This window comes from Leucopleurus acutus (genome assembly GCF_964270905.1).
Source record: "Leucopleurus acutus genome assembly, chromosome: 12".
In the NCBI taxonomy this organism is placed as follows: domain Eukaryota; kingdom Metazoa; phylum Chordata; class Mammalia; order Artiodactyla; family Delphinidae; genus Leucopleurus; species Leucopleurus acutus.
The window spans coordinates 56459747-56484165 of record NC_139154.1 but is presented as its reverse complement, the minus strand read 5'-3'; the positions used below and the strand labels follow the sequence as shown (position 1 = coordinate 56484165).

General features: G+C 45.8%; 1 protein-coding gene across 2 annotated transcripts in view; it reads right to left on the bottom strand.

Annotated features, from left to right (window-relative positions):
- Positions 1 to 258: 258 nt before the first annotated feature.
- The window catches only part of VIT (vitrin), a gene marked incomplete at both ends in the record, with an annotated part of 94824 nt that continues 70663 nt past the window's right edge, over positions 259 to 24419 (bottom strand). For both annotated transcript variants that reach the window (XM_082851855.1, XM_082851856.1), the window contains 4 exons: positions 259 to 437; positions 3923 to 4436; positions 10880 to 11106; positions 15080 to 15183. In XM_082851855.1, the coding sequence (XP_082707981.1) occupies positions 259 to 437; positions 3923 to 4436; positions 10880 to 11106; positions 15080 to 15183 (1024 nt within the window). The remainder of the gene's footprint in view (positions 438 to 3922; positions 4437 to 10879; positions 11107 to 15079; positions 15184 to 24419) is intronic.

The window sequence follows — 24419 nt, the reverse complement described above, 5'->3', positions numbered from 1 at the left end:
TTTGAAAACAATTCTCAAAATGTAAAATCCCCAGCATTCCCAAAACGATGGATTATTTTGGCTCATTCTACAAATTTATGATCACCTTTCTAACTGTGTGTCGAAGTATGAAAAGCCACACTGGCAAAGAAAAATAACAACATGTGGTTTCCAAGCCCTAAGTGCCTTGCTGCCCCACGTGTGTCCCATAAAGCATTGGGGGTTGTCCGAGAGCCAGTCGGGAAAGCGGCATCTGCTGGTGCTTTGCCTGCTCTGAATTTAGTTCCGGGGCTGTGAGTTGAACTCTGTACAAATGTTCTGGATGACCTTGGGAACCACTTTGTAGAGGTGGTCGAACTCGTCCACAAAGAAGGCATGGTCCCTGGCAGGGTGAGTGGCGATGACTTCCAGCTCGTCCTGTGCAGCCCATGCCACGCCTATGGCATAGGTGATCACTCCTGTGGGGACAAAGGGTAGATGAAGCAAATGTCCCCAAGGGAAAGTACTGAAATGAATCCTTGCCTTCCTGCTGCTCTGTTGGCCATTGTGCTTGAAGGCAACCGAGTCCAAAATCAGAAATGTGCCCAAAGCATGAACATCTGCTGTATGCCAGCAGCAATAAAGTTGGTATAGTTGCTATCTCATAGGAGTTTACAATCTTTTGGAGAGAAAAAACAGGAAAACGGAGTAAATGCATGATAAGAATTTCATGTCCAGGAGCAGCATGGGGATGACATTTGGACAAGTGAAACTTTGGTGCCGAGCAGATTGTACCACATGGCACACACTTGCTCTGTGTGTAGAGGCGCACAAAATTCAGTCTTATATGCATCAAAAGGCAGTTCGAGATCTTTTAAATGAAAATGAAACTATGGGTAGTCAAATCCATTTCACCTGCCTTCACTAATCAAGGTCGTTTTAAGACTTGCATGTCCTCCAAGTGGCAAGTAGCCTAAACAGTAAGATGTTTGTCCAAGTTGTGCTCCAGAAACTTGGAGTCAGCTGTGAGTTGACCTTAGAGTCAGCTGCGTCTAGCTCAGCTGAGCTGGTTAAGACAGGATAGGACCACTGACCCTCCAACGGGGCATGCGCGAGTGCCCGCTTGGTGACCTTTAGAACAAGCGCAGAGGCCTGTAGCTTGGTTACGCCTGCGCAGAGCAACACTTCCACACCTTTTTCTAATCACACTCCCCACGCCTCAGACCGCTGGGCTCCTTTACTTGCTATAAATACCCCGAGCTCTTTGCCCTTGGGGCGGTAGATTTGAGGCTGGTTCTCCCGTCTGCCTTGCGAATAAACTCTCTCTACTGCAAACCTAGACAAAAAAACGGTGGCATTGAATTACTTTAGGCTTGAGGGTGACTTTATAAGCCATAGGCTCCAACCTCATTCCCGGTGCAGGAACCCTGCTTGCACAAGGACCTGGAGAGCTGTGACCCAGCATCTGCTCCATCACCACAGAAAAGTAAGTGTTTACCGATAAGGAAGTGGCGGGCAGTGTTGACTGATGCAGGAGGTCATGGAAGATGAAAGGGAATAAGCGCTCTTTGGATTCAGAAGAAACAGAAACAAGATACTGGTAGCCTTTGAAGGGAGCAGCGGCAGAGGAGTAGATGCTAAAGAAACCAAGTGAATTGCTGTGAGTTGAGAGTGAAAAAGAAATGAAGATGTGGGGCAGCACATATAGCTGATTCTTTCCAGAAATGTGGCTATACAGAGGAGGCAGGTGGTAACTGGAGCTAGAACATGAGGTCAAAGAGAATTATTTCCCTTTTTAGGAAGAGAGGGACTTGAGCTGGTCTAGATGCAAATGGGAACGAGTATAGTAGGATTAAAGGGTTTGGACTGTAACATGGAGCAGGGAGGAGAGGAATTCGGAGGGCAGGGATCTGTTCTCAGTGGGGAAACAGGCTGCCTGCTGTGTGGTTCTTGCCTGGTGAGTGGAAGCTTGACCTATTCCCACGCCCCCTCCAGGCTGACCAGGGTGGGGTTAGCAAGATGGCCATGAGACAGAGGGCAGAGCCTGGGTGAGGGTTTCCGGCCAGGCTCCTCTCCCCCGCCAGCCACTCACAGGGCCCACATCGCTCTCTCCAGCATCTTCCGGGTGCCCTGTCCTGCTGACCGGAGAGCCATCCACACCTCACGTGGTTCTGGCCTAAGCTGGCCTTTTTTTTTTGGCCGTGCTACGCGGCATGAGGGATCTTGGTTCCCAGACCAGGGATCCAACCCGTGCCCCCTGCAGTGTAAGCTCGGAGTCCTAACCGCTGGACTGTCAGGGAAGTCCCTAAGCTGTTCTTCTGTTGTGGCTCGTTGAGCTGAAGTTAAGCTGCCCGTTCCTTCTCTTACCTCTCCAGTGTCTTTTCTCTGAACACGGTCCACATTGGGAGAAGCCAGCGTGGGGCTTTAGACCCCTGCCAAGTGGCTGCAGAATGGGGCTTAGACTGACTAAGCCCTCGTTTCTGCTCAAAGATGGAAGGACTGCCCCGCAGTAAAGACAGCATAAGCAGTACTAGAGATTTCTACTGCCAACCCAGCCTCGGCTTGGACACTCCCAAGTGTTGGCTTGGACACTCCCACAGTGCTCATTGCTTCCATGTCACTTGCATCTATTGGTCCTTGTTCTTTAAAGCTGCCCAGAACATAACAGCCCTGATAGTGTCCAGGACATCTCCCTTGATCTTCACTTCTCCTGACGAGTAGGCCAAGGCTACCCTCTGGGTGAGGTGCAAAGGAGGGGCATCTAGGAAAATGAGTGAGTGGAGCTGAACATGAGTGGGACCAGATATTTGGAAAAAGCAGGAGAGCCCTGGGCTTGTCGAGAGCTGCCCCACCTGCGTCCTCCCACTCACTTTGGAACTTTGGGCAGGTTGCTTCTGAGCTGTAAACCATCTTCCCTCTGCTGACATGAGCCCAAGGAGCCCTGTGAAGGCTGGCACGTGGGCCACCTGCCATCCCACCATTATGAGTGCTCTGCACAGGGCAAATCACTGGGCAGACCGTCTGAACTTGGTGTCTGGTTACTTTGGTTTCCAGAAGCCAGAACTGCTGGTTCCTAAAGGCTTGTTTATTTTTACACCCTTCCTTGTTTCAAGCAGGATTAAAAGCAGCTTTAAAGAAAATGGAAAATCTTGCATCTGAACCAAGTTTAATGTAGGCAGATAAGAAAACTACCCCCACAATGAGTGAGTCTGTTCACTAGTACTTATCTACAGGTTTTTGGTTCACTGACCACTCAGTTTACTTCTGTTATCATTACTATTATTACTATCACTTGGGGTTTTCTCCAGGTTGTTTGTATTTTCCTGGTATTTTATGGCTCTTTCAAAACTGGTTATACATAGATTCTGTCAAAAAGCATTAAATATGACCGATTTTCTAAATATTTGCAAAAATAGTTTGCTCACTTTTCATGGTTGTAAACTTTCTGTTGCCCACTTCCAAATTTTCATATGGAAATATCTCTTTAAATATTTTGAATGAAAATTTCTTTGAGGTCTCCCCCAAACCTCCAATATCTGGTTAGCAGTTGCTTACAAAAGTAGCACTTTTCTTTTAAAACATCCATTTTCTTCAAATTTGTAACACAATTTTGTGGTCTTCAATGGAGATGAAAGCCATGAGTCAAATTCCTCTTCAGTGTGTCACATGTTGGTGTGCCCTGCCTCAGTGTGGGACCTTAATGTCGGCAGTCACCCACAGGCCGTGGTTTGCCGTGACACTGTGGAAGCCACCGTGGTGGCCCCTGCCTGACCCTTCTCTGCTGCCCAGTGGGGCCTGCAGTGTTGAACTACACCCCTAACACTCTCCCTGCAGTTCTGAACAGTTTATTAGGTAATAGGCAAAACCAGTGCATAGAGAGACAGTCCCTTTTTTGTCCCACTGGTCCACCAAGCCCCAGAGCGATGCTCAGCCCCAGACTGGTCAGCAAGACCAGCTCACTCACCCTCGTGATGGGCGACCATGGCCGGTATTCGGACATCGTCATAGGACCTCCCGTCAGTGATGAGGATCATTAATTTCCTCTTGTTGGGCTTGGACTTCTTGAAGAGCTGTTCCAGGGCATAGTTGATGGCAGCCCCCGTGCTGGTCCCACCACTCCAGTACCCCACTCTCTTGATGGCGTTGAGGACGTCAGGCTTGGTGCCGTACACGTCGAACCCAAACTCCAGCCGCTGCTCGTAGGTGTACTGCACGGCCCCGATCCGCGTGTCCGTGTCGGAAATCTCAAACTCTTTGCTGAGGTTGGCCACAAACTGGAGAACCGTGCGGAAGTTGCCCGTCCCTACGCTGCTGGAGCCGTCGATGATGAAGCCAATGTCGGCCGAGTTTAAGCAGGTCTTGCTGCAGGCCAGTCGGTCGGTGTCACAGACCCGCTTCACCAGGGGCTGCACGGTCTTGTGGAGGCTGAACCAGTTCTGCACACTGAGCGAGTAGAAGCCGTTCGTTCTGCACACAGCCTGAAAGACAGGGGGAGGCCACTCGCCAGGTCAGGGGCCTGGCCACGCCCCTCGCCACGCCCCCTGACCCCCGGGGCGGGGGAAGAAGCTGGCAGATGCTTGTTTTCCGCACCTGGCCTCCTAATGCGCTCTCTCCATCTCGGTTCACCCAGTCAGGTGCTCACCGGGGCAGAGACCTGTCAAGTTATCCCTGGACTCACTCCCACGCCCTCAGCCAGGTCTCTGCTTTTGTGGAGAGCCATCAGTCAAGCAAATCCACAGGGAGAGGGGAATCACTGGTTCCAGCTTCATATTTATGCCTCCTCAGGCCGCTCTGTTCATTTGTACTGGCAGCCAGCCATGAAGTTGGCATTGGTGGGCATCAACCCAGGAGAGATTAAAGAAAGCTTCTGTTGTGATTGGGAAAACAAAACGCACGCATGAGACATAGATAAAGAATTGTTTCCAGAGCAGCCCTGCATCCAGCAGGAAGGGAGTTCCACACATGTGTCAGGCACCACGCTAGATGTTCTTAGATTATCTCACTAACCCCCCAACTTAACCCTACAGGGTGGAATTATAACCCCCTTGTCATGAAGGAACAAACTGAGGACCAGCTGTTAAGTGACATCCCTTGAATCCTTGAGGCCGGAACACAAATCTGTCTGCTCGTAGAACCCAAGCTCTGTCCTCTGGACAACCCTGCCTCCAGGCAACTTCATATTTACTTGTGCCCAAGTTTGTTCCAGAAAAAAACTCAAGGCACCTGCAGATAAACATTGAGCAAGCTGGTTGGTGTGTTCCTGGAAGTGACTGTTTCCCCCTTGCCGCTGCCTCTCTGGGGGACAGGGTGGGTGTGCGTGGGTCACAGAGAGAATCACAGACCTGATGGCTACAATCGAAGGTGTATAATTAAAACATTATTTTAAGACAAGAAATGACTTTAAAATGTCCTAGGAAATATACTTTAATTGGTTTGTAAAAACCTAATGGGCTTCATAAAACTTTCCATGGCTTAGGTGGCATATGAGATGGGTGTTGAGGCTGAGCTGAGTTGTAGCCAACGGACGGAGAGGAGGGATTCCCCACCAGGCAGCCTGAGTAAGTCACAGCAGGATGCCAGGTGGCTGGAGCTAGGAAGATGCGCTGGGAAGCTGGGTTAGGACCACACTCCAGAAGACCTTGGGAATAATAGGGAATAATGAAGGATTTGAAGCAAGGACCCCACAGGACTGGAAAAACTCTTCATAAACATGAGCTTCATTGTGAAATCTAAACTGGAGGGAGAAATAATAGATGTAAAGTAGCTTGAACTGGAGAGGTGGCATTGGGCATGGGAAAGAGTGGACAGATGTGAGATACGTGACATGGGAGCTGACAGGGTGTCCTGGGGTGACTCTGGTTGTCTGAGACAGCTGTGGGGCCTGTATGTACAGTCCAGAGGAGGAAAGAATTTGGGTGGGAAAGATGATGCACTTGGCATTTTGCATGTAACGTTTAAGGCTCTTGGGGACATCGGGTGGAGACTAGTCAATCAGCTGGAAACAAATGGCTGTTGAGCTCCGGAGAGACCAGGGAGGGAGACATATGAGTGTGTCATTGCCTGTGAGCAAAGGCTGAAGCTGTGGCCCTGGGAGAGGTTCTGGAGGGAGAAAACCTAGTGAGAGCAGAGGAGAGGGCAAAGAACTCAGCCCTGGGGAAGTCTACACTTAGGGTACAAGACGGAAAAGAGGGCTTCCCTGGAGGCGCAGTGGTTGAGAGTCTGCCTGCCGATGCAGGGGACAAGGGTTCGTGCCCTGGTCCGGGAGGATCCTACATGCCGCAGAGCGGCTGGGCCCGTGAGCCATGGCCGCTGGGCCTGCGCGTCCGGAGCCTGTGCTCCGCAACGGGAGAGGCCACAGCAGTGAGAGGCCCGCATACCGCAAAAAAAAAAAAAAAAAAAAAGACGGAAAAGAGGAGAGAGCAAATGAAGTAAGAGCCACACCGTGTCCTAGAGGTTAAGGGAGATGAGAATTTCAAGGACAATGAAGTGCAGGATTCGTGCAGGGAGCTGAGCCCTAGCAGATCTGGAGACACAGAACACTAAAGCTTGCGGGCATCCCCGCACCCCTCCCTCCTATCCTCTTCCTTTCCTTTTTTTTTTAATCATCTTAAATTTCTTTCATCAGTGTCTTATAGTTTTCTGCATAGAGGTCTTTTGTCTCTCTAGGTAGGTTTATTCCTAGGTATTTCATTCTTTTTGTTGCAGTGGTAAATGGGAGTGTTTCCTTAATTTCTCTTTCAGATTTTTCACCATTTGTGTATAGGAATGCAAGAGATTTCTGTGCATTAATTTTGTATCCTGCAACTTTAACAAATTCATTGATTAGCTCTAGTAGTTTTCTGGTGGCATTTTTAGGATTCTCTATATATAGTATCATGTCATCTGCAAACAGTGACTGTTTTACTTCTTCTTTTCCAATTTATATTCCTCTTATTTCTTTTTCTTCTCTAATTGCCATGGCTAGGACTTCCAAAACTATGTTGAATAATAGTGGTGAGAGTGGGCAACCTTGTCTTCCTGATCTTAGAGGAAATGCTTTCAGTTTTTCACCATTGTGAATGTTTGCTGTGGGTTTGTCATATATGGCCTTTATTATGTTGAGGTAGGTTCCCTCTAGGCCCACTTTCTGGAGAGTTTTTATCATAAATTGGTGTTGGATTTTGTCAAAAGCTTTTTCTGCATCTATTGAGATGATCATATGGTTTTTATTCTTCAATTTATTAATATGGTGTATCGCATTGATTGATGTGCGTATACTGAAGAATCCTTGCATCCCTGGGATAAATCCCACTTGATCATGGTGTATGATCCTTTTAATGTGTTGTTGGATTCTGTTTGTTAGTATTTTGTTGAGGATTTTTGTATCTATATTCATCAGTGATGTTGGTCTGTAATTTTCTTTTTTTGTAGTATCTTTGTCTGGTTTTGGTATCAGGGTGATGGTGACCTCATAGAATGAGTTTGGGAATGTTCTTTCCTCTGCAATTTTTTGGAAGAGATTGAGAAGGATGGGAGTTAGCTCTTCTCTAAATGTTTGATAGAATTCACCTGTGAAGCCGTCTGGTCCTGGACTTCTGTTTGTTGGAAGATTTTTTTTTTTTTTTTTTTTGTGCGGTGCGCAGGCCTCTCACTGCTGTGGCCTCTGTGGGAGAGGCCTCTGTGGCCTGCTGTGGGAGAAGCGCAGGCTTCTCCTGTTGCGGAGCACAGGCTCTGGACACACAGGCTCAGTGGCCATGGCTCACGGACCTAGCCGCTCCGCAGCATGTGGGATCTTCCCGGACTGGAGCATGAACCCTTGTCCCCTGCATCGGCAGGTGGACTCTCAACCACTGCGCCACCAGGGAAGCCCTGTTGGAAGATTTTTAATCACAGTTTCAATTTCATTACTTGTGATTGATCTGTTTATATTTTCTATTTCTTCGTGGTTCCATCTTGGAAGGTTATACCTTTCTAAGAATTTGTCCATTTCTTCCAGGTTGTCCATTTTATTGGCATAGAGTTACTTGTAGTAGTCTCTTAGGATGCTTTGTATTTCTGCGGTGTCTGTTGTAACTTCTCCTTTTTCATTTCTAATTTTATTGATTTGAGTCCTCTCCCTCTTTTTCTTGATGGGTCTGGCTAATAGTTTATCAATTTTATCTTCTCAGAGAACCAGCCTTTAATTTTTTTGAACTTTGCTATTGTTTTCTTTGTTTCTATTTCATTTATTTCTGCTCTGATCTTTATGATTTCTTTTCTTCTAACTTTGGGTTTTGTTTGTTCTTCTTTTTCTAGTTCCTTTAGGTGTAATGTTAGATTGTTTATTTCAGATTTTTCTTGTTGCTTGAGGTGAGATTGAATTGTTCTAAACTTCCCTCTTAGAACTGCTTTTGCTGCATCCCATAGGTTTTGGGTCATCGTGTTTTCATTGTCATTTGTCTCCAGGTATTATTTGATTTCCTCTTTGATTTCTTCAGTGATCTCTTGTTATTTAGTAGCGTATTGTTTAGCCTCCATGTATTTGTGTGTTTTACGTTTTTTCGCCTGTAATTCATTTCTAATCTCATAGCATTGTGGTCAGAAAAGATGCTTGATATGATTTCAGTTTTCTTAAATTTACTGAGGTTTGATTTGTGACCCAAGATGTGATCTATCTTGGAGAATGTTCCATGCGCACTTGAGAACAAAGTGTAATCTGCTGTTTTTGGATGGAATGTCCTATAAATATCAGTTAAATCTATCTGGTCTCTTGTGTCATTTAAAGCTTCTGTTTCCTTATTTATTTTCATTTTGGATGATCTGTCTGTTGGTGTAAGTGAGGTGTTAAAGTTCCCCACTATTATTGTGTTACTGTCGATTCCCTCTTTTATAGCTGTTAGCAGTTGCCTTATGTATTGAGGTGCTCCTATGTTGGATGCATATATATTTATAATTGTTATATCTTCTTCTTGGGTTGATCCCTTGATCATTATGTAGTGTCCTTCCTTGTCTCTTGTAACATTCTTTATTTTAAAGTCTATTTTATCTGATATGAGTATTGCTACTCCAGCTTTCTTTTGATTTCCATTTGCATGGAATATCTTTTTCCATCCCCTCACTTTCAGTCTGTATGTGTCCCTAGGTCTGAAGTGGGTCTCTTGTAGACAGCATATATATGGGTCTTGTTTTTGTATCCATTCAGCAAGCCTGTGTCTTTTGGTTGGAGCCTTTAATCCATTCATGTTTAAAGTAATTATCGATATGTATGTTCCTATGACCATTTTCTTAATTCTTTTGGGTTTGTGTTTGTAGGTCCTTTTCTTCTCTTGTGTTTCCCACTTAGAGAAGTTCCTTTAGCATTTGTTGTAGAGCTGGTTTGGTGGTGCTGAATTCTCTTACCTTTTGCTTGCCTGTAAAGCTTTTGATTTCTCAGTTGAATCTGAATGAGATCCTTGCTGGGTAGAGTAATCTTGGTTGTAGATTCTTCCCTTTCATCACTTTAAGTATATCATGCCACTCCCTTCTGGCTTGTAGAGTTTCTGCTGAGAAATCAGCTGTTAACCTTATGGGAGTTCCCTTGTATGTTATTTGTCGTTTTTCCCTTGCTGCTTTCAATAATTTTTCTTTGTCTTTAATTTTTGCCAATTTGATTACTATGTGTCTTGGCATGTTTCTCCTTGTGTTTATCCTCTATGGGTCTTGCTGCACTTCCTGGACTTGGGTGGCTATTTCCTTTCCCATGTTAGGGAAGTTTTTGACTATAATCTCTTCAAATATTTTCTCGGGTCCTTTCTCTCTCTCTTCTCCCTCTGGGACCCCTATAATGCAAATGTTGTTGTGTTTAATGTTGTCCCAGAGGTCTCTTAGGCTGTCTTCATTTCTTTTCATTCTTTTTTCTTTATTCTGTTCTGCAGCAGTGAATTCCACCATTCTGTCTTCCAGGTCACTTATCCGTTTTTCTGCCTCAGTTATTCTGCTATTGATTCCTTCTAGTGTAGTTTACATTTCATTTATTGTAGTGTTCATCTCTGTTTGTTTGTTCTTTAATTCTTCTAGGTGCTTGTTCTTTAATTCTTCTAGGTCTTTGTTAAACATTTCTTGCATCTTCTCGATCTTTGCCTCCATTCTTTTTCCGAGGGAGGTCCTGGATCATCTTCACTATCATTATTCTGAATTCTTTTTCTGGAAGGTTGCCTATCTCCCCTTCATTTAGTTGTTTTTCTGGGGTTTTATCTTGTTCCTTCATCTGGTACATAGCCCTCTGCCTTTTCATCATCTGTCTTTCTGTGAATGTGGTTTTTGTTCCACAGGCTCCAGGATTGTAGTTCTTCTTGCTTCTGCTGTCTGCCCTCACTCTTCCTTTCCTTTTTAAACCTGTGGTCCTGTCTTTGGAGGAAGGTTTATGTGGGGTCCCACTGTACAAAATATACAAAAAATGGGCTGCTTTGGGGGGATGGGTGTGAGGGCCTGGATCCCCATCTGTTCTGCTCCCATCTCCTGCCAGGCATTTCTACAGAACTGAGGGGCAGCTGAGTTTGAAATCCTGATCTCCCTGACTTGATTCAATACCTTTTTCTTGTTTATCAGATTAGTTAACTTGTAGTGCATGTGTGCCCATGTACATGCTCGTGTGAAGTCTTGTGGGCTGCCCAGTTGAGGTCCCCTGGGGCTATAGGAGGAGCTCAGTGGAGTCTTTACTGTGAGACCTTGGCGATCCTGCTCCTCCCAAGGTGCTGATGCTGGGCCTCAGTTCATCAGGTACATGGTGGTGGTCGTGGGGTGGGGTGTTGCTTTGAGAGGATAACTGCAGGTTCCAGACTTACTAGTCTCTCACTGGAGGCCCTCCTACCTAGAAGTGAGCTTAACACCCATTTGAAGGAAAAAGAGACACAGCCTGGATGGCTGTTACAGCTTCACAAAGTGCAGGGAATTCTTATGTTGGGTGGGTCTCCCACTCACATACCTTGTTTGCAAAGTTGGGCTCTAGCACGTACTGCTTCTCATTTTCAGAGGCACCTTCCATGGTGATGAAGAAAATGTTGATTCCTGACTCTCTTGCAAACCGTGATGCCGCTTCCACCTTGTCCGTGGGCCAGCCGTCCACCATCACCACGGCCACATTGGGAGCACTGCCTCTGTTTCCATTAGATTTGGAAAAGAAGTTCTGAGTCACAAAGGAGATGGCCCGGCCTGGGAGAAAAAGAAAACTCGTGCTTGGAATGATCATGGAACTGATCATAGCAGCATAAAGAGATGCAGAAAAATACTCATTCCCTCCCTTGTTGGCTTCTTTTCTTTTTTGATCACATTAATTAGTTTTAGGTGTACAGTTCAGTGGTATTAAATGCACTCACAATGTCGTGGAACCATCACCACTAGCTGTTTCCCTCCCGTTTCATTTTAAGCCTTTAACTTCTAATTTTCTTTCTTTTTTTTTTTTTTTTTTTTTTTACAGTTTTACACCATTTGCGGCAAGCTGGATGGACCTAGAGATTATCATACCAAGTGAAGTAAGTTAGACAAAGACAAATATTATATATCACACGTGGAATCTAAAAAATAATACAAATGAATCTATATACAAAACAGAAACAGATTCACAGACATAGAAAACAAACTTATGGTTACCAAAGAGGAAAGGGAATCAGGGGAGGGATAAATTAAGAGTATGGGATTAACAGATGCTAACTATTATTCATAAAATAGATAACAAGGATTTACTGTAAAACACGGGGAACAATATTCAATATCTTGTAATAACCTATAATGGAAAGTAATCTGAAAAAAATATATAACTGAATCACTTTGCTGTACACCTGAAACTAACTTAATATTGTAAATCAACTGTACTTCAATTTTAAAAATTAAATTCAAAAAATAAAAGTTTTAAAGACCAGCAAACAGATGAGAAAAACTTTCATAGGAACGAAAGTGTCCGTTCTTTGCCTGGGTGCTGGAACCAACCGCACTAAGCCCCTGTGCCATTTCCCAGAGTGTGGGGTGGGGGGAGCTGAAGTGACGGGAGCCTCTCCTTGGGCTACGGTGGCTCGGGGTGAGCCCGGTGCTCCAGCAGCCGCTGGGTGGGAAAGGCTATATTCTGGGTTCAGTGGAATCTTGTGTCTAGTTCCACCAGGGGCACAGGTCTGGCTGGCTCGGGATGCGCTGCACCCACTAAGAACTAAGAGAGGTGTTCTAGCCTGGCTATGCCGCCTACTGGCCATGTGGCCTGGCTGGGTCACTCGGGGCCTCTGGGCCTAGGTTTCCATGACGACAACCTGCCTCAGCTGAGAGCAACAGTTGAGAGGGATAGCACAGCCTCCTAGCATGGCTTTCTCAAGCATATACTTCACACTGTCTAGGGTCTCCTGAAATTTTTTGGAATCAAGGAGGGTGATCAACTGTCCCAGTTTTCCAGGACTTTGCCAGTTTTAGCACTGGAAGCCCCATATGCCCCTGGGCAAACTGGGATGACTGGTCACCCTAGAGTCAGCATAGTTGCATATAGTAACGTAGGGCTCTTAACCTGGGCTCTGTGAGCCCCTGGGGCACTGGGGGTGAGTACCCACAAATCCCCTGAATTTATACATAGTATTTTGTGTATATAAATATTTATTTGGGTACAAGGGCCATAGCTTTCAAAGGGGTCCCCAATCAAAATAAAAGTTAAGAGCTACCTTCTTAAGACATTAGGGTTAATGACATTACACTCAATGCTTCTTTGGTTTTGGCCAGCATCCTGGCTCCCCTGGCTAGTATAATCTTACCTGACAAATGAAAGGATCAAATGGTTACATACTCAGTTGCTAGAGAAATGTCTCGGAGAACCCATGTGAGCTGGCTGCATAGAACACAGTTGCTAAGGGAAACATTGGCTGCTGAGAACTGCTTTCACAGCTGGGGCTGATTTCCCTCAAGGCCCAAGGCACCCAGCAGTCCCCCCTGGTTTAACGTTAACTGCCTGTAGACAGACCACAGGGAGCCATCAGAAGATCACCTTGACCCCACCAATCTTAAATTTGGATGTCATGGTCAATTTGTGCTCAATACATATTCCATCCACCTTCCAGCATGTCTTGAAAGCAGAGGCTGGAAATCTGAAAACTACGTTGAGACTTCCTTGCAGCTAGTTCTGGATTTGTTTTAGTTTCATGAAATGATGCACACACATGAGATTTGATTCTGCTGTTTCTGCTGACAAGTCTGTAGAGTGTTTGACTTCTCCAGGGAAGTGTTAGCAGAGGCGCCTATGTTTGGTCACCAGCTTCCTTGGTGTTGAGAATGTAGGGTGCAGAGCATTCACTTTGTGGCTGTGAATGGAGCAGGCAAGGCATGGTTTTGTAGCTGGCAGCTATAGCAGAAACTTCCTGATCGTGGTGGCTTCCTGGCTGAAGCAGATTCCTAAGGAGGCGGTGGTGGCAGAATTGAGAAAGCAATTTCCTGGTCTTGGAAGAGGTACAGCTCCTTAGAGGTCCTGGTTCTGCAAGAAGCCTTGGGAAGCCATCTCTGAAAGCTCAGCCTACAGTCCATTTCTTCAGTAATTCTCAAAACCATTTAATACCCTGAAATAAATCCCTTTCTGCTTAAACCAGCTGGAATGGGTTCAGTTCTCTAAACCCAAACCCAGATCAATACAGGGCAGAGATAGAACATGTTACCCACTGAAAGAATGATTTTATGCTGATTTTATTAATTCCATCAAAGAAACAGAATGTCTTCTGAAGTTTTAAAGTTTTTATTTTTTAAACAATTCTTTTAAAAATTTTATTTATTTTTGGCTGTGTTGGGTCTTCGTTGCTGCTCGGGAGCTTTCTCTAGTTGCGGCGAGCGGGGGCTACTCTTCGTTGCAGTGAGCGGGCTTCTCATTGCGGTGGCTTCTCTTGTTGCAGAGCACAGGCTCTAGGTGCTCGGGCTTCAGCAGTTGTAGCACGCAGGCTCAGCAGTTGTGGCTCGAGGGCTCTAGACCACAGGCTCAGTAGTTGTGGCACACGGGCTCAGCTGCTCCGCGGCATGTGGGATCTTCCCGGACCAGGGCTCGAACCCGTGTCCCCTGCATCGGCAGGCGGATTCTTAACCACTGCGCCACCAGGGAAGCCCCTGAAGTTTTAAAGTTTTAAAGTTTTACTGCATGATACATTACTGGAATTTCACTGATATAAGTATTAAACTGAAAAATCAGACATCAATTCTATCATGCTCCTGATGAGGTAATACTGATTTGGTGTCTTGGATAGCAGTGACTTGGCCAGTGTTTATTTAGACTTGTTCAGAGATCAAAGGCTCTTCATTTGCCAGATGCTAATACACTGGTCTACAGAGACAAACACTGAGGTGGAGAGGGAAATAATTAATCAGGTTTACTGTAATTTTGTAGATGATCCTTCAAAGATAGTTCTATTCCCTGTGTGCGCTCCATGTTAAGCAACTGTGCCTCACTTCTCCATTTCCCTGGATTGCGATGGTACAGACAGGTTCCCCAAGAAGTGGACAGCCTTCCCAGTGCCCCCCAAACCAGACTACCATTTATAAATTAGTACACTGGCATGGGCTCATTGGTGGCCTTTGAGCTTGGTTCGTGTGAAACTGTTTCCTAAGGCCTGGTCACCTCTGGGGAACTGATAAAATGGAGTTTCTGGACCTGCCCCATTGAGGACTAGATCTTGACCTTGGAATTCCGGTACCCCACTGCTACCCCACCCCATCACCACCACCAAGGATCAGATAGAGACTCAGCTTGAAACAAAGACCATGTCTCTTTTTGCACAGTTATTACTATAACAGGAGCTGATTAGAAAAACACTCTCAAGGGGCACTGTGGAGCTTCCTGAATGGAACTGATTACAAATTTTACTTATTTTTATAAAAAAAAGTTTTTACAAAATATAATGAAAAATAGCAGATGACTCGGAGAACAGTTGGGATAGTCACGATTGCAGTTCTACTTGTCCTGAAGAAAGCTGCCATACTGAGGAACCCGGCGTGCTGGAACTCTCCAGCATGTATGTGGTAATGATTTTTGTCCCCGAATCCATGATAATACTTGAGGAAAGATACAGATATATGTGAGTCATTTCTTGAAGGATTATTTTGATTTTTTCCTTTTTCTATCTAGCATGAAGAGAAAGAGAACCATGGTAGCAAGAAGATTGACATCCGGATCACGTACCTACATTAGAAAGCCCTCCTCTCTGGGTAATTTTCTCTATGGCTGTCTTCACATCCCGGGAATTCATGTGAGTCTTGAGATTAAACTGGGTAACAGGGTTGTCTCTGAAGATTCAGAACAAGAAATAAAAATTAGCTGGAAAGTTATTACACTTTGAGGAAAGCAGAAATCAGAGCTGATTGTTTCAGATATGAACAGAATGGAAGCTGCTTCAAAGCCTTAAGCTGGTGTTTATAAAATGCCCCACTGTGGACAGAAGTAATGGGAGGACTGGGTCCTCCACAGTGTGTGTAGAGAAGATTGGGCTGTTTCGGGGCTCCGAAGGTGTGGGTTCTAGTTTTGACTATGCTGTTTCCTAGTTGTGTGACCTTGAGAAGTCATCTAACTTCTCTGGGCCTCAGTTTCCTCATCTAGATAAAAATAAAGATCATAACGTTTATGTTGTTAAAGATCAGGACTGTTGTCAAGTGGGATTTTGCAAATGTCAGGATGTCCCCAGGCTGCCCCAGACCCTCCTTTCCAGGAAGAGAGTCTCAGCTGATAGCCACCCCCGGGTTACCCCAGCACTGGAACTGCATCTTAACAGCTGTGTCAAGGAGAAGACATCCCTTCATCTTTCTCACTCTGTGGCTCCTGTGACTGGGTGAGAATATTCAAATCTTACCCGGAAGGTCAACATCTATTTTGTTGAAGGCTGAAAAAGGTTAGCTGGAGAGGAGTTGGAGTGAATTAAGTGGGGAAACAGAATGAGAACCCTTCTCTAGAGCAGAGTCTCCTTGGTTAACAGGCTTGGGAGCAGCTGAGCAGGGGGTGTGGAATACCTTTCATGACCAGGTGGAAGGTGTGTCAGGAGGGATGAGGGCTCCGTGGGGTGGACGTGTGTGGTCACACTCAGGATGAAGTGGGGATGCACAGTGAAATCACATCTCTCGAAGCACTGACACTCAGCCACTGGCAGCGCTTCGTGCAGGTGTGACCTCTAGGGTCACACGGAGCCCCAAACGCCAAAAGAGCCTGCACTTGCTTCAACGCTCTCATGCTGCTGTCTTGAAATGCTTAATACTTTTTGAAAATGTGGAACTGCAAATTATGTAGCTGGTCCTGGCTGCAGATGACTAAGTCTTCAAGGAGAGGGAGAAGGAGACCTTTAAAAGCAAGTCTTTCCATAAACACCTGGAGTAGATCCAGGAAGAAGCAGGTTTCGGCAGTTTCAGGTGGGAATTCCCCGGCCCTACAGTGGATTCTCTGCCAGTCCTTTGGGGAACCTGGCAGTGCAGTCACCAGCAAGCCAGTTCCCCAGGACCCAAGAGGAGACATCCTCTGCCTCCCTCCCCTCCCCTGCTCTGACCCTATTATCCGACCCTCCTAGCTATCACAAGGTGATCTATGTCGGAGGAGAGTTCGGAAAGAGGCTGGAAGGATGCCCCTCTGTCCTCCATCTCATTAGTGAATATGAGGGACACAGGCTGGTTCTTGGGCAAAACCAAAGCAAACTGCCCAGAAGTCCACTTCTCTAAGCGAGAGGTGATGTGAAACTGGGAGGACCAACTACCTTCAGCGAAGACAAGGAAAGTTTAAGACAAGCTCGACTAGGGTGGGTGTTGGGGAAAAATCCAACCAGATGAAAAGCCCCCAGGTGAAAACTAAGTTCTAGTTCAGGATTAAACACGAACAACAACAATAAAGCAAAGTGCAGGACAGAGAAATGTGGGCATTCTGGCTGAGCTCGACCTCACCGTCAAGCCACATGCGAAGGCTGCGAACCGAACCGAGGCTGCTTTAACACACCCCACTGCTCAGGGCCCAGGGAGGGGGAATCACAGCGAAGGAACTCTAGTACCTTCTCGGTTAGTCTTCTTTCCCTTGGGGCTCCAGGGCTTTCCGGTTTCTATTCTCACAGATCAATTTCAGTAACTGCTGTACTTGCCCCCTGGCCATCTAGGCTCAAACCTGGACCCCATCTTTACTTGCTCAGTCATAGGACCCGTGGGACCTGTCAGGCGCATCTCCTAAGTTCCTCTGTCTGGAGCACTTGCTTTTATCCCCTCCTCTGTGTTTCTGTGCAACCCTCTGAGTTCAGGCGCCCTTACTTCTCGCTGGTTCTACTATGAGTCTCTATGTCAGTCTGTGCAGTGCTGGGTATATGCCTGTCTGCTAGAGAACCCTTCCTCATGTTCAGCTCTAACTGTAAAACTTGGCTCAAAATCATCCGAGACTCCTATTGTTAAACTTCATATTTTGGCTTTCAAAGCCCATCCGTAACTTGATTCCAGCCTAGCAGGCTCATACCGTTCTCTCTCACTCTCACCTATAGTCTACTTAGAATGAGCTACTTACTATTTCCTGGTTTTCTAGCCCTGTGCCTTTGCTCATCGGTTCCCTCATCTGGGAAACCCCAATTGTGCCCACCCTCCAAGCTCCAGCTACCTGTCTCCCTGGGCCCCGGCCCCAGCTGACAACCTCTGTGCCTGACTGCTTCCTCTAGCTGAGGACACCTCTCACAGTATGTGGTACCTGCAGGCACTCCATTAACAGTATTAAAGAGACATACATTTCTTCTTTCCTCTTCTGTGCATCTCTACCTCTAAGTGCTGATGTTCCCGGCAGTGCTATCTCCCTCATGCATCCCTTCTTAATTTACGCACAACCCTGGGGGATCTCATCAACTTCAGCCACCTGGGGTTCACCGAGCATTCATATGCCAACAGCTGTTTCGTGCACACTGGTCAGTCCTCTCACTTGAACCTCAGAATAAATAAAAGGCTTCCATACATCTGGAATAATTCCATACACCTGTGGTCCCTGGGTGTGGTCCACAGGCTCCTTGGCTTTGATATTTCCAAAACTGAAGTCAATTATCTTCCATATCTGCTCCATCAAACCACCCACATCCCCTCTGTAGTCCCTCTTCTGACTCATCAAGTCATCCCAGCAATATGCATTCCTGTCTCACCAACCTCTTAAATATTTCTTGTGTCTCTCTCATCCTTTCCATCCTCAAGTTTGGACTATGATCTTCTCTTTTCTGAACTATGGCTATAGCTTCCTACCTGGTCTTCCTGCGCCACAGTGGCCTCTGCAGAGGATGTTTTATCCAACAGGTGCTAAGTGCCTATGAGAGGTGGATTAACTTGGCTCCTAATGATACTTCTTCCAAGGGGCCTAATTTTGTGTTTGTAATTTTGCGTTCTTTTTCTTAAAAGAGTCCCCAAGCTACATAAGCTTCAGAGTCCCCAAAGTCTGGATCTACCCTGGGTAACCAAGGAATATGAACTTTTCAGGGACTGGAAAAAAAAAAAATGAATGAGTTAAAACAACAAACGTATTATTAGCTATAAAATAGAAAATTGAGAAATTGCTATTGACAATAACAACTACGTAATCGTCTACCAAACATAATGTTATATATGCCCCATTAACTGGAAAATTTTTAACTCTACTTACATTTGAAAATGATTTTGAGGCTAGATTTTCTCACTTTGAAAGATTTCCTGAGTGTGTCTGACGATTGTGAAGAAATCATAGCTGATCGTAAATTAAGCGTTGCTCACAGACAAATAATTTCAAAAGCAAAAATATAAAATTTTCTTTCAGAAGTGTTTACAGAAAAAGTATTTAAGTGTGGAAGCTAGTCACCTAGTCACATCCATAGTGTTCCGCTGCTCATGAGGCTGTCTGAATGTCGATCACTTTGTAGAGTGATTGATCACCTCTTTCCCATACTACATGTACTGTCAAGTCTTGTTATCTGCAATAGTTACGTTTTATAAAGTTGCTGCAAACATCAAATTAGCAAGTTCTGAGCCACTGCTCCTAGGGAAAATATGGGCTTATGTTCCTGTGGGCCTCTGGTCACATTTTCACCAATAGATCAGTATATAAACTTGTTTTATGTATGTTTCTGTTTCAAGGTACCCAATTTAATATATAAGTTTCTGACAAATAATTATATGCAAATTTTATGTATAATGAAATACTGAGAAGGGTTTAACATTTTCTTGACCCTGGGTAGTGCTCCTGTAAATTTTTCGGCCTTCAGTCTCACAGTGCTATCCACTGTGCTTAAAACAAAAATCAGTCATCATTTCATGAATTCCTAACTTCAGCCACTTTTCCATAGCTTCATCATGCACTATAGATATTAGGTACTTTAGCACTTTCTGGAGCAGATCAAATCTGTTGATCACACACAGATCAACAAATTTCCTCTTTTTTTTTGCTGAATATACCAAATCATCAATTCATTATTACTGAACTCATGACCAACAGCACAATAAGTTGCCTGAAGGAATTTTGTCCAACACTTGCAGTTTCTCCATAAGCACATCACAGCCTTCTTGTGCTTAGAACACTAGATCGCACTTCAACACTACACTTGGGGCCATTAAAAATAGTGAAATCACCAATGAGTAGCAGAAAAATGAGGTGCTAAATAGACTGTGAAAAGGACACTTGTTTATAGTAACAAGCTGAAACTAGAAGGCAGAGCATGGCCTTGTTGAACCTCAGCTGGGAATGTTGTATATTTCATACCCTCTCTGTGCATGTCCACACAACAGCTGTGAAAGTGCCCTAAGTATTGATTTTGGAGATACAAGTACATTTTAGGGAGTCGGTGAATTTGTAGGTATGGGATCTGTAAATCATGAAGATTGACTGTAACCTACTTGTGAACAGGTGCTATGTCCCAGTGTTTCCTATCCCTGGTGCTTAGCATACAGCGGGTAATAGAGAATTATGGAAAGGAAGGAAGGAAGTGAAGGGAGGGAAGGAGGAAGCTCAGATGTCCTCTCCTCTCTTAGATCATCCCGGGTAGAACTGAACACTCCCCTCTGAGCTCCACACTCCACTCTCTTCCCCTATTACATCATAGCGGTAGATGAATCTATCTTCAGAAGCAGACAGATGAGCTATTCATATACCCAATGAATAGATGCTTTTCATTTTATTTAATGTTATTTCTCTTAAAAATATCGCCTCCCTTACTAGCTGGTGAAGTCCCAAAGAACAGAATCTCTATCACAGTTATTTATTTTTAGTGAACTGAAAGGTTGGATCAGAGGACCTCTGAAACTCTTTCCAGTTGCTAAAATGACGATTAGGAGTAAAGCCGCAGAGCTCACCCACCAAGGGACTTACAGGCAAATGTAATCAGACCACTTCGATGAATTTTGCATTAGTATCCCCTGCGAATGGCATAGCGCTTAGACCGTGGTAAACACTCAATAAATCTTTGTTAAAATGTAATGTAATTAAATTATAGGAATGAATGGTAAGTCTTTAACCTGCAGACTGTGGCAGCTCTCAGTACCGGAGCACACGGGTGTATGTGTCCTTTTTTAGGATATATGGGCTGGTGGCCTTTTATTTAAAAGGCACCAGGCTAGGGGTAGGGATTTTTTTTAATAAAAGGAGAACACTTTTATTTTAAAAAATCCCTACCCCCTAGCCTGGTGCCTTTTCAGAGATGAAGATTATTTTAAAAGTTCAAAGAGATGTGCCACTATATTTTAATGTAAGCAACATTTTAATTTGTAATTTTATTAGAAGATCTCATTAAAGGAAAACACATTTTTTCCCTCAGTGATATCAAAGATTTCCTTTGAAACTAAGAGAAGAAAATAAAGATTTACAGCTCAAGGAGAAAATATCAAATTGTTCTGTGTTTGGAAAAAGAGCTAAGACTAATGAAGAGAAATGATAGGGAGCCAGCATTTGACTATGCGTAGAAAGGGATAATTCATGCAATAGGAAAGGACTATCCTGCAAGTGTGTGAGAAGAAAGAACGCCTGTTAAAGATGGGCACAGGTGATTCCTAGGAAGGCTGGGGCCTGGGGGCAGGGAACTGGACAGAACATCAGGGTCTCCAGGCTTCCCTGATGACACGTCTCACCTGAGCCACCCTGTTAAATTACACAGGTTACCGGGTCTCCTCCCAGCAGAAACTCAATTCAGTAGGTCTGGGCTGGGGATAGGGATTTTTTAAAATAAGGGATCCAGATGGATCCCATCCTTGGGACAGCTTGGGAAGCCCTGGATTTTAGAGGACTTCTGAGGCCCTTTCAGTCCTAAGGTTCCCATTTGGTTAAAGTCCCAGAGTCTATTGGTTTACCCCATAACGCTTTGAGTCACATAGAGTGAGCCTCTCAAATGAATTTTTATGCCAGTAGAGACACATTAACTAACCATATTCCCTATAACAAGAACCTTTTGAAACTGTTTCCTACAACAAGGCATCATCACCTTAAGGTGACAATAAAATAACATGACTATCCTTAGCCTTTTAATTAATGCTGAAGTGTGATGATTCATGGACTTAGTCATTGAGGTGAACCATGCCTGTGAACTCAGGAGGATGTTCTAGGGTGACCCTGGTTGCCTGAGGACATGCTGCTGGCTGCAGGTCAGGTGGCAGACTTGTCCCTTGAGGGTATTACCCACTCGGAGTGAAAATGATTCTGCCCCTCCCTACAAAGGACTGAGCATGGGGCCCAGGCCGACCTGCTGAGGGAATTAGCACAACTAGCCCCTTTTGAAAGGACACTGGCCTTTCTCACATTTCCTAGGATCAGAGACGTGGAACAGAGTCTTATAATCAAATTTTGTTTTTAGAGGAGTAGGGTTTTCTTTTTGGTAATTAGCAACAATAATTCCACCCCTCCACCAAAAAATAGAAAATTAATCTGCAAGCGTCTTCCTGCTGGAGGAAATGTGGATGAGTAATCTGATCTAAGAATTACTCTGGAGCCAGGGGGCTGTTTGGCTTGCTCTCTGTTACCACGTCGCTGGGCTATGTAAGTCCAGGGACACGGAATGTCTTGGCAACAGACACAGTGTTTGGTGCTTCCCAAATTTAGCCGTTTCGCCCGGTCACCTGGGGATTTTGTTAAAATGTGGATTCTTTTTTTTTTTTAATTTATTTTTGGCTGCCTTGGGTCTTCCTTGCTGTGCATGGGCTTTCTCTAGTTGTGGCGAGCGGGGACTACTCTTCATTGCGGTGCACGGGCTTCTCACTGCGGTGGCTTCTCTCATGGAGCACGGGCTCTAGGTGCATGGGCTTCAGTAGTTGCAGCATGCGGGTTCAGTAGTTGTGGCTTGCAGGCTCTAGAGCTCAGGCTCAGTAGTTGTGGTGCATGGGCTTAATTGCTCCACAGCATGTGGTATCTTCCCAGACCAGGGATTGAACCTGTGTCCCCTGCACTGGCAGGCAGATTCTTAACCACTGTGCCACAAGTGAAGTCCCTAAAATGTAGATTCTAATTCTTCAGGTTGGGTGTGAGGTCCTAGGTTCTGCCTTTCTAACAGCCTCCCAGGTGAGGCCATGGATCACATTTTGAGTGGCAATGTCTTAGAGGTTGCTGTAAGAATCAAGAAAATCAGCTGTGGGGCTGCCAGTGATAAGGGGAAGGGAGAAGAATAAATAAGAAGTCTGGAGCAGGCATAAGAAAGGCTGAGAGGAGGGAGGAGGATGGAGCTCCTGTAGCCCTAGGGTGGCAACCTGGCAGGGAGACAGGAGGGGCCCAGGACACAGGGTTCACCAGATGAGAGCACAGCCCTGTGGGAATATTTGTGCCTTCACATTCTGGTTGTGCAATAGAATCACCTGGGGAGTTTTAAAACTGAATGACGCTTGGGTCCCACACTCAGAAATTCTGATTTAATCTATCTGAGGTTGGGTCTGGGCATTGGGATTTTCAGATGCTCCCCAAGTGGTTCTAATGTGCATGGGGGTGGCGACCTGCTTCTCTAGCAGAATGGTCCAGGGGTCTAGGGAGAATGATCTCAGCATGGGTGGGGGGCACTGGGATAAGACCCAGCGATGTGCGATGGGGGGTCAAGGGGAACCGTTGAGTAGAAGTGGTGCAAGTCAAGGGCAGTGTCCTCATTTCCTTTGTCCCTCTGGGAGAACCGCATGGTGGGGAACATAAGATTCTTGTGTGAGCTGTATTCCCAGCTCATTCAGCCTTGAGACTGTGTCCCCGAGGCCTGTGGCTCAAGGGTTCACCTGCCTTGAGAGAGAAGTGGCAGGGGGCTCTTTGCAAGTGCCAGTAGGCCCTGGAGAGCCCTCTCAGGCAGTCAGGTGGCTGTTCCTGTAAAGGCAGTGTAGGCTGAGGGCGTGAGGAGAGGACGGGGCAGCAGTTGGAGAGACCTGTGCTCGGCCGGGTGCTGCCCTCTCACCTGGGAAGCCAAGCTGTCCCTTGCCCTCTCGGGGAGTTGGGGATTCTCACCTTGGCTACAGATTGGAATTATAGATGAAAAGACCAGCTTCTGGGTATTTGCAGGATTCTGGTTTAATAGGGCTGGGATGGGGCCCAGGCATCAGCATCTCTAAAAGCTCCCCTGGGGATCACAATGTGAAGTTGGGGCTGGGCAGTCCCTTCCTGCTCTGAAGTCCTGAGGTGCTGAGACTTGCAACTCCCAGGCCCCCTCCAGCCGGGGCTCATGCCCCAGCCCCTCCCATTCCTTCCTTTGCTGCAGGCTCAAGGAAATGTGACAGAATGGTCCTCCTTGCCAGGTGTATTAGTTGCCTATCTCAGTTGTAAACTTAGGGGCTTCAACAACACACTTAGTTTATAGCTCTGGAGGTCAGAAGCCCGAATTGGGTCTCCCTGGCAGGGCTCTGCTCGTTTCTGAAGGCTCGAGAGAGACAGAGAGAGAGAGAGAGAGAGAGAGTCATTGCCTTGCCTTTTTCAGCCTGCATTTCTTGGTCAGGGCCCCTTTCCTCCAGCTTCAAAGAAAGCTGTCGCATCTTTCCGACTAATCTTCCGTAGTCACATCTCCCTCCAACTGATAATAGCTGGGAAAGGTTCTCTGCTTTTAAGGACTCAGCTGATTAAGCTGGGACACTGGGTAATCCAGGACCATCTCCCATCTCAGGGTCCTTGACTTTAACCACATCCACAAAGCCCCTCCTGCTCTGGGAGGTAACGCAGCCGGGGGTTCCAGACGTGGGCAGCTTTGCGGCCATTATTCTGCCCATCACACCAGACCCGACACCTCGTTTCTTCTCCCTACTCTAGTTGCCCCACACTCAGCGGCTCCGCTGATCCACGGGAGCCCTTGGGCATCCTTCCCGCTTTGGGGGGCAGGAAGGGAGGCTCAGCTGAGGGTGCTCGGTCAGGGCTGAGTTGGGTGGGCTGTGAAGTAAAAAAGTAGCTAAAATGCGAGCGGCTTCTCTTCTTTATTCTGTTTGCTAGACTTCACCTACCAGCGACTTGCTCTGGCCATGCTTTCATCTGGCCTCTTAATGTTCCTGTTGGTCGTAAGCGCAATCACGAGCATGTTGGCTGTTTAACTGTAAATTAGAACATGTGTGCAAGATGGGGGCTTGAGCCTTGG